This window comes from Trichechus manatus, unplaced genomic scaffold (assembly GCF_000243295.1).
Source record: "Trichechus manatus latirostris isolate Lorelei unplaced genomic scaffold, TriManLat1.0 scaffold00104, whole genome shotgun sequence".
NCBI classification, from domain to species: domain Eukaryota; kingdom Metazoa; phylum Chordata; class Mammalia; order Sirenia; family Trichechidae; genus Trichechus; species Trichechus manatus.
In genome coordinates, this window is record NW_004444040.1 from 3,221,899 (window position 1) to 3,232,327 (window position 10,429).

Consider the following 10,429-nt stretch of genomic DNA (forward strand, 5'->3'; position numbering starts at 1 on the left):
GTCCCCATGCTGATGCAGACCAGCTCGGTCGTTTTACAGGTGAGGAAACCAAGTCCTTGAAAAAGGTTCAGGGAGATAGTCCTAGGCTCATAACCAGCCAGGGTGGAATCAGGATGAAAATCCACTGAACACTAGTTTCCATGACTTCCCACCACAACTCACTAGCTCCACCAGGAACGAAACTTGAGACTCAGCAGCGGACGTTCTCATTTCGCTTCCTATTTGGAACATTATAGCCAGGTGTGAGCCTGCTGTGTCCAAGCCCATTCAAACCACAAGCTCGGGGGGAAGAAAAGCAACTGATTTCTTGATGTCCCTTCATATTCCTGTCTCCAACCTTACAACCACCCTCTCACAATGCATAGCTCCTCACCCAATGGACACACACAAACTCATCCAGAGGGACTTCTCTCTGAAGAGTGTTTTATTTCAATTACGTCTAAGACATGTGCATTAAAACATACCAAAATATTACAAAAATTTATGGCTCCCTATTGAGACCTTGTCAAATTATGGTAAGATGCCTAAAAGCATCGTTTAGAAGTTCAGAACCAAACATTAAACCAGGTCATGTACCATTGCTGAAAGACTAGTAATGGTTAAGAAAAGAACACTTCACAAAGCTAAAGTTAAGTGGGGAAACCCTTAAGAAACACTAGAATTACACCCAGAAACCATCAGCCCAGGAAACACGTCTGCCTGCAGCCTGGCTGGCGACCTTCAGGGGTCTAAGGGCAAATGGAGGGCTTTCCCTTCACAGCTTGTCTGTCTCTTACGCATGGTTAAAACACAAGGAATGCTTTAACCTTCCATGACAGGGCAAACACTGCCACATCTGAAAGAGGCGCCACATTCATTTTTATTTTTACCTCTGTAGGAGGTAATTTTTCATCTCATCTGACTCAAGGAAGGCTTTGTGTAAAACAATTTAAACAGAGACTTGAACATGCTTACTGCCACATCAGCGAAGTTCAAGGTGATCTCTCCTGTCTCCTATCTCTACCCTCCATGTCACGGTTTGGCCACCATGAGACACTGAAATTCCCTTGTTCATCCAGAAATTTCTGAGATCTATGACACCATGTTCTCCATGCTATGGAGTGCTGAAAGAAAATTCTTTTTTTATTTTTCTGAACGAAAATTCTGTTTTTTTTACTTATTTAAATTTTTTAGGAGAGCTTCTCTTTTCTCAGGAGAGCTTGTTGCTCTTCTGGCCTATTTCTCCTTCTCCCCTGTAATGCCCTGAAATAACCACTCAACTCCACAGGAAAGAATTATTGCCAAGATGTTTTTGCACTGGGAACAGTTTCTTTTTGTAATTTTATGCCAAAGTTTTATCTACACTGATGATAAAACATCATTATCTGAAGATTTCTAGGCCAGAATATTGGTTTCTTTTTAGTAGGAAGGAGACCAAACCCAACTCATGGCCGTCGAGTCGATTCAGACTCATAGCAATCCCATTGGTCTTCCAAGGCTGTAAATCTCTACCGAAGCAGACTGCCACATATTTCTCCCACGGAGCAGCTGGTGGTTTTGAACTGCAAATCTTTCAGTTAGCAGTCGATTGCTTTAACCACTGTGCCACCAAGGCTCCTTGTAGGAAGAGGGAAGGGTGAAAATCTCTCTCCTTGAAGCATCAGCAAGTCTCAGACCAAAATCTCGACTTCAAATCCAGGCACATTTCACTCGGGTGGGCAGCTAATCTCCTGAGATCCTCTCGCCTCAACTTCAACTCAAAGTTCATCCAGCCTGGGGACCATCGCGGACAAGACTCTAGACCAAGCAGGCAAGGACATGTCTAGTTTGTGCTTTTTAATTTCTCACCCAGCTACCCTTTCCCCCACCCCCTTCTTCACTCAATATAACCTTCTCACTAATGTGATCCCGTGAACGTGACCTTGTGCTTAATTCCACCATCACCCAGGGAGACTGAGCCCCTTGCCAGCCAGGTGGACTCGAGTTTCCTTCATTTGATCACCAACCTTGTAACATAAGTCTCTGGAAAAAGAAAGCCAGATGAGGCTAGTCTGTTTTCACGAGTTAGGGAAAACCCTATAAACTGGCCTTTTGTGCTGGTCACGATTTCAGGTCCATTGAACATAATTACATAAACCCCCACAAATCGGTTGGCGTTCAAAACTGCAAGGCCATGTGATACCAGTGAGAAAAACTGGCTCCACGCAGAGATGAAGCGTCTCTGTTTCATCTGCTGCTATTTAAGAGAACCCTTCCAGAATTCCTGATCAGGGTATTAGCACGTGAGAAATGATCTCTAAACAGGGCAGGTTGAAATGGAAAGGAGTGGCCTGAATTAGGTGGAAGCGTGTTGTGTAAGGAGTGATTTGCCTTCACGTCCACACCCTGGTCCTCCATCCTTAAAAAGCAAGTCTACCTTAGTAACACTTTCTCGGAAAGTGACCTGGCAGACTTGACATGTTGCAACATTTCCATATTTAACACCATCACAGTGTTAGTGCAAATTACAGAGGATTTTTATAAACCAGAAACAGACGCCCAATAAAATAACTGGGAGAGAAATTCTCCAAGTCATTTTCTGAAATGCAAAACTCAGGAGTTGGGTTTGCATTCCCAAAACTGCCCTTTCCCATCTGTAACTTGGGAAGCTGTCCTCATCCCCTTTATTTTTTGTTTGTTTGGCCTAATTCTGTGCACTTGGCAGAAGCCCTCTGAGGTGTATGACTGAGACCAATCACCTCTGGGTTTCCACTCCACATCCCACAGGGCCAATGGTGCTATCCCCTTGGAGGAGGTAGGTCAGCTAAGAAAGCCCTGGCAAAATGTCAGGTGGCGGCACGCCACCATTTTCAAAGTCAACAATGAGACCACGGCTATGAGCTTTCCAAAGAGGCCATGGAGAAGTTCACAGGGGAGGGCAGGAGGGTGTCCAGGGAAGGAGCGGCTCTGCTGCAAAGGCCCAACTCCTTTAAAGCACTGACCAGTGGCTCTCCATCCCTCAACTGCCCGGCCCTCCTATCCCTCCTTGAAGAGGAGGTGGGGGAGATGAGGGGTGCTCCCACCTTCACGCTGCTCAGAGCTGCCTGCTGCTAGGAGCTCCTAGTCTTGCTGGGTTGACCTCAACAGCCAGGCCCCCTGCTCCAAGTATCTCTCAGTCCTTCCTCAAATTATATCAGCCACACTGGCCTACGGCTATGTGGCAAGCTCCCTGACCGGGGCCATAGGGGACAGACTCTGTTCCTGCCTTATCTTCCCAGTGGTGTCTGCTCTGTCCCTCTCTATACATCTTTACAGGGAAGCCCAAAGAACACCCCCTTCTGCCACATTCAGTCAGTAGCAGGACAGGTCCTTATTCTCGAAGTCCATCTCCACGCACAAGGGGGAGGGTGAGTTGCAAGAATCCAGAGGTTGGAAAGAATAAAGTCTTCACTTCAAACATGGCCACAGCTCAAGAGCAGAAGATCCTAGATGATGTGAAGATGGGCTGGGCTCGCAGGCACCTGTCATTTCTGCCACAAGCCTCCACACTTCCTTTTAGCCCTAAGGAGGGAATGCGGAAACTTCCTGGCCACTACCTCAGAGCAAGGCTGGGTTCTGGCCACGCTACCCAGTCAGTGCCATGAGCAAATCAGTCAGACCTTGACTTCACAAGACCTTCCCTTCAGCTTCAGGAAGCATCAAAGCAATGCGGTTGACGGCTTGACATGCAGAGAGAAATGCTCAGGATACCTCCTGTCTTCTAGAGGTGGCCATGGGGACAAGGATGGAGGCAGATTCTTCTTTACAAGCATCCACAGAGAACATTCCATATAGTGTCATTATTTAACATGAGCAGTTTCCAGTGTAAGAAATTGTGGACTTATTGCAACTACCCCACCAATGGTTTCTCTTCTTCTTTCATTAAACCTGCCCCAAGTGTATGTGGCTGTTATGTTATTAATTTCCAAGGATCTCACATTCAGTGATCCTTCTAAGCATACAGGGAGAATCTCTACTAGCATATAAATATCCTAAATGGTGAGTGACCCCACCTAAGCTTGCTGAGCCCCTTTCCCCTTCTAAACATGGGCAGAAATGTGTGGCTGCTCCCCAGCACTTGAGGTGAGAAAACTCTTCAGCCTAAATCCCCTCAGGTCAGGAACCCCTTTCCTGCCCACAAGCAGCACATCCGCCAGCCTCACGGCACCTGCGCTGGCTGCTTGGACTGTAATTGCATGTGAAAATTATCAGGTAGGCACATGTCTGTGGACACACACACATAGATGCACACTGGGTCCTCCCTAGAACAAAAATCAAAAACCCTGTGAGTAAAAGAAAAGAGACTGGGGATCCAAGGATAGGGATTTGTCTGCTGACTGCTCCATCCTGCTCCAGGTAGCAAATCGGGGCTTGGAGGGAGCTGGAGAAGTTTGCATTTCAACATTTCAGTGGAAAGAAAGCTTCTGGCTTCCTGTGGGTCTTCTCATGTACATGGAGGTCCCTGTGGGGTCTGGATTCCCTCGTTCTTATGGCTCACATTGTTTCTGGGGTCTCGGCTATCTCCTCCAGCCGCTGACGAATCATTAGCCGGAGTACGGTGTACCTGGGGACAAAAAAACAGCTTGGGGTGGACACAGTCAGCAGTATACACCTCCTCTGGACCCCTCCCTGCCACCCAGGCAACCATGGGCTGGCTCTCCTGTCCCTTTGCTTCTGTCTTTGGCCTACTCTTCAACCTAGTAAGTCTGGCAAAAGAAAGATGAGAAGGTCAAATACCAACAACAACATCAACAATAAGGTCTCCACTAACGGAGTGCTTCCTATGCCCGAGGAGGCAATAGGCATAGTGCTTTATACGCACAGTCCCTGGGTGGTACAAATGGTTAATGCCCTCAGCTGCTAACCTAAAGGTTGGCAGTTCAAGTCCACTCAGAGGCATCTCGGAAGAAAGACCTGGTGATCTGTTACTACACTAGTTACATCATCAGTACAGTAAATATACCAGTAAAGCAGTTGCTGTCGAGTCGATTCCCACTCATGGTGACCCCATGTGTGTCAGAGTAGAGCTGTGCCCCATAGGGTTTTCAATGGCTGATTTTTCAGTAGATCACCAGGCCTTTGTTCATAGGTACCTCTGGGTGGACTCGAACCTCCAACCTTTCAGTTAGCAGCAGAGCACATGAACTGTTTGCACCAGCTAAGGCCTCCATAACAAATATAGTATTGGCTTTATTCACTAATGGCAAAAATCAATCAATTGTTGTACCATATCTTTGAAACACAGTCTACTCTAGGACTAAACATGGCAGAGAAATCACAAAACTCTCTTCAGAGAGAAGCTTTACTGGACCTTTCAAACCAAGTGAAATTTCAAGAAGAGAAATGTTAAAAAGGGAGGAAGGGTGCGAAGAAAGGCTTTGAGAGGTAGGTAACTTAGACTACTTCCCACTGCTGAGAAAATCTTCCTGGAATCCCAGGATCCTCTGGGTCTTGGCTACCACATCTTGCCCTTGCCCCTGAGGCATGGGGTGCTAATACTGAGTACAGCCCCGGGGACTGCACTGTCCCTGTGGTTACCCCAGGTCCTGCCAGCACCTTTGTAAACAGTCCTTCATCAAAGGCTCCTTAAAGGACGCTCAGTTGAGTGGGCATCTCTTCCCTGCTGGGAGCCTGATAAAACACTGGGAAATGAGGATAAAGGCACCTCCCTTGTTTCTGAATCTAGACTCCAAACATGTTTTAAATCAACACTGTCTTGGTTTCAGAGTCCTTTCACGAAAGGAGAAAATAAGACATTTGGATGTCCCACATCAAAATGAGAAGGTGACACGAAAAGCAGAGAGACCAAGACATTTCAGTCTCACATCCCCATCCAAGATTCAGGTTTGTCAAAGGGCAGCCCCCGAAGACGGCCCCTAAGACCCAGGCCCACACAGCAGCTCGACAGAGTCCCTGCAAAGCACCTGCACCAAGGCCCCAGGAGAAACCCAACCAGCCACCTGGGAGGCCATGCTTACTTGCGCATTAGCTTCTTTACTTCCCGATCTTCCTCCTCTTGGAGCTTCTGAATGAAGCTTTTAAGGACAGGCATCTCGAACTTTATATACTGGGCCACCTGGGGAGGGAGAAGAAGTCTGGGTGAATGCCCCCTCCCAGCACCAGTCCAAATCCCTTAGGCTTCTCCCTCATGCAAGGGTACAAAGCCTTGGGGAATCTACTTCCCCACTAACCCAGGGTTTCCTTAAAGGCCGGAGCCGAGCCTCATTCTTCTGGAGGCTGGCACAGAGTCTGCAATGAAGATGGCTTCATTTACATGACACCATCTCGTACCTCCTCATTTTTCATCTTATGTAGCCAATCCTCTCGATTCAGTGACACAGAGGAGGACTGAAACCTGTGATATTTAATAAGCCTTTCTGCCCTCCTCTAAGGGAATTTAGGGAACCATACGTTCAGAACGATGGTTTGTGTCTCGAGTCTCAAACGGACATCCAAATGTGAATTTGCTTCTAAGAGGTTGTCAGAGTAGAGAGAGTCGGGGATGTGGCTCCCTGGTGAACTAAACTTAAAAAACTGCCCCCCACCAGAATCCTCACTCTACTCTATCAACTCCCCTTCATGGGAGGAAAATCTTTCCCAATCCTACTGATATTGGGTTTGGCTGTTAGACTTGCTTTGGCCAGTGGGATGTGTGTGGACATGACATACACCAATTCCATGCAAATGAGCTTGCATGGTTTGGCTTGGTTTCTTGCACTCCACCATCTACCATGAGAAGCATACCCTAGTCAAGCAGCCACTAACCCTTAAACTTGGGTCTCTGGATGTGACACACAATAGAGATCTGAACCCAACCTACAGCCAAGAGTAGAGCCACTGCAACCAGCCCACAGAAATGTGAATGAAAAAATAAATGGTTTCTACTGTAAGCCAGTAAGATTTGGGGATGTTTGTTACTGTAGCAAAAGCTGACTAATATACAAGATAAGGCAGAATTACTGCTAGCTTCTTGAAGTTGCTAAGAGATGGTTTGCAGAAATTTCTCAGCTCTCTTAGTGTACTCAAGAAAGGCTCAGAAAATTTATTCCTTCTATAGAAATCACTTTCTGCCTGAACATTTCTCTAACTCTCAGAGGGCACGCCCTCACCCTGGCCTCCATCTTCATTCTACTGGCTCACGGCCATTCCTGCTTCAAGAAAACCTGGTATTGAGGAACTGCACCTAAAGGAGGGCATGGTATTATTCATTCTCTTCTAGCCATGGAGAGAAATGAAGTCCTGATGTGGGCCACAATGTGTATAAACCTTGAAAACATCAGCTGAGTGAAATAAGTCAGTCACAAAAGGACAAATACTGTATGCTCTCACTTACATGAGATATACAAATACATAGAAACCAAACAGTATTAGTGCAATAATTTTGTAAAGGATAGCAAGAATGGTTGGACAACTTGAAGAACGTAATTCACTGAATTATACATGTAGAAATTATTGAATTGGCGAGTGTTTTATTGTGCATATTTTCACTACAACAAAAAAGGGAGGGCATGGTCCTTGGCCAAAAAGTCATGCTACACCCTAGTTGCTGGAAACCCAACCTAACGCCCATCCCCCTGAGAACAGACCACCCAACCGAAAGAAGACTCACGTCATAGGTGACTTCCTCCACCTGGTCCTTCTCCATGAGGAACACTTTGGAGACCTGCTCACACGGGCCCTGGAGGATTCGGGCAATCAGAGGGTAGTCGGTGTTCTTCAGCTTCTGTTTCTCTGGAACCACATACAGCCAGGAGCAGCCCTGAGTTCGGCCCAAGGTCTTTCTCACCTTAAGTAATGGTCAACTCAGAGGCCCAAATGGACCAGGCACCTTAGAAGATGCGGCCATAAAAGTCAGGGGACTGATTTGGATAATATTCAACAACTGTTGTTAAAAGCAACATCCCTCCACTCTACTCTCCCCGCAACATACTACCCCACCTCCAACCCGTTGGGAGGTGCTGCTTTGGAGGAATTGCTTTTATCGGTCTCTCAAGAAAACCCAGCTCCTTTTTAAATAATCAGTCGGGTTTGGGGGTATGATTACCGACCATATATGGGATCCCCCAGTGGACGCATCCAGCAAGCCCACCAGCCTTAGAGGCAAACAACATTTGAAAGTTTCCAAAACACAAACAACAAGCAAATGAGCCTGAGGATTTTCTTAACTTGCTATTTGGAGTTAATTAAAAGTTTTAAAGTACACTGTGTCCTTCAAACTTACCACCGCTGGTATGGACAACGTACAAAGCGAACTCCTCCGGGGAATTCTCAATCTGAATTAGGAGCAAAAGATACTTGTTTAAAGCATGTATGTCAGCATCCTAACTGTGACCAATTCTCTCTTCTGCAATACTGCATCACAAAATAGATTTTAGGCTCTTTTGGGGGGAGGGCTACTATCCACAGCTCTCAGAAGTGATGAGGAGATGGGGCAGGCAGATAACTTAATCAATAATAATAGACGATAAGAGCGCACATTTGTTGCAACCCGCCAGGCACGGTCTGACATACTTTACGCATTTTAATTCATGTAATACAACAATATTAGCCCCTTTTTTCTGGTGAGGAAGTAGAAGTACGAGGAGGTTAAGTAACTTGCCCAACTCATCCAAATAGTAGGTGGTGAAGCGGGGATTCGAACCCAGGCAATCTGATTGACAGCTTATGCTCTTAGGCCACTAGGCCACACGGGCTTCCATTAAAAACAGAAATACTGGTCCCCGAAAGAAATATAAGGGGCTTGTAGAAAACATATAGAGTAACAGGACTTTAAAAGTGCTCATGCACTAAAACGTATACATCTATTTAAATATCATTTTTCAAAGTAGATTCCCTAACTGTATTGCAGACCTTCATCTGTGCACTGAGCCCAAGACAGACTTCGAGGCCCAGGGTCCTTCTGTTGTCGTTAGCTGCTGTCGAGTCGATTCTGACTTATGGCGACCTCATGTGTGCCTAATAGAACTGCTCCATAGGGTTTTTTTTAACTAATTTATTTATTTTTATTGTGTTTTAGGTGAAAGTTTACAGAGCAAATTAGTTTCTCATTCAACAAATTGTACACAGAGTGTTCCATGACATCGATCGCAATCCCCACACTGTGTCAGCACTCTCCTCGTTTCTGCCCTGGATTCCCCGTTTCCTTTCCTCTGGTTTTCCTACCCCTTCCTGCTTTCTCGTCTTTACTTTTGGGCAAATGTTGCCCTTTCGGTCTCGTATAATTGTTTGTTCTACGGAGCATGTTCTTTTCGGGTGTTGCTGTTTATTTTAAAGGCCTGTCTATTGCTTGGCTGGAAGGTGGTTTCCGGGAATGGCTGCAGTTCCAAGTCAGAGGGGTATCTTAGGGCCATAGTCTCTATCAGTTCCTCTAACCTCTACCAGGCCAGTAAGTCTGGTCTTTTTTTTATGAATTTGATTTTTTGTTCTACATTTTTCTCCCGCTCTATCTGGAACCCTCTATTGTGATTCCAGTCAGAACGAGCCATAAGGTTTTTAAGGCTGTGAACTTTCAGAAGCAGATTGGCAGGCCTATCTTCCGAGGAGCTTCTGGATGGCTCGAATCACCAACCCTTTGTCTAGTAGCCAAGCACTTAACCCGTTGCACCACCCAGGAACTCCTAGAAGTCCCTGAGGGAGAATACCTCTCCAACTTTTAGGGGGCATCAGATCCGGTTAAAACAGACTCCTTGGCCTTACCCTCAGGGGGTCTGACTCAGCAGGTCTGGGGTGAGGCCTGAGAATCTGCTTTTCTAACAAGCTTCCAGGTGAGGTCGATGCTACAGGTTTGGGCACCGGGCCTTGAGCAGTGAGGATCTGAACAATCCAGACCCTCCGCCTGGGCGCCCCTCACCCACACTCTCCACAGCCTCCCCCACTACCCTGCTGGGGGCCACCAAGGCATACAAGCAACCACTTATGGCCGACCAACACAGGACACTTGCCTTAAATTTGTTGAGCAGCAGCTTCAGGACCTGAGGGGTGGTCATGGTGCTATTGATGCGGACGTTGGTGACGGAGCCATAGGCTGGAGTGAACACCGACGTCTGTCAACAGAGGGTCCAGCTCAGGTGGGAGGGGGACAGGAAGGGGTGCCAGAACCTAGGTGTTCCCGCTCTGTACCTGACCAGAGTCACTCAGCAAGTGCCCGGAGGCACGTTAGCTGGGCCTGGAAAATCGGGTGAGAAGCCCAGTGACAATATCCTCCAAATGTGCTCCTGGGAGCCCCACGCTGCTGACAGCCTGGCAAACATCAGACTTTGATATAAACAAAGTCACCTTCAGCATCACCTTGCCCAGGAGCTCATGTCCCCATGGAAGCTCAAGGGGTCTGAGCTCGCCAAGTGGCAGAGTTGGGGGTGGGGTAGGAACAGGTCAAATAAAACGCTCACAAGGACTCCTCCACTGTGCCTTCAAAATCAGGAGGTCTCTGAGC

General features: G+C 46.9%; 1 protein-coding gene across 1 annotated transcript in view; it reads right to left on the reverse strand.

Moving 5' to 3' along the window:
• Positions 1 to 406: 406 nt before the first annotated feature.
• The window catches only part of RASSF2 (Ras association domain family member 2), a 43,817-nt gene continuing 33,794 nt past the window's right edge, over positions 407 to 10,429 (reverse strand). The window contains exons 6-10 of the mRNA XM_023737563.1: positions 9,939 to 10,040; positions 8,219 to 8,270; positions 7,607 to 7,728; positions 5,976 to 6,073; positions 407 to 4,561 (exon numbers count right to left, since the gene is read on the reverse strand). Of these exons, the coding sequence (XP_023593331.1) occupies positions 4,492 to 4,561; positions 5,976 to 6,073; positions 7,607 to 7,728; positions 8,219 to 8,270; positions 9,939 to 10,040 (444 nt within the window). The 3' untranslated portion in view covers positions 407 to 4,491. The remainder of the gene's footprint in view (positions 4,562 to 5,975; positions 6,074 to 7,606; positions 7,729 to 8,218; positions 8,271 to 9,938; positions 10,041 to 10,429) is intronic.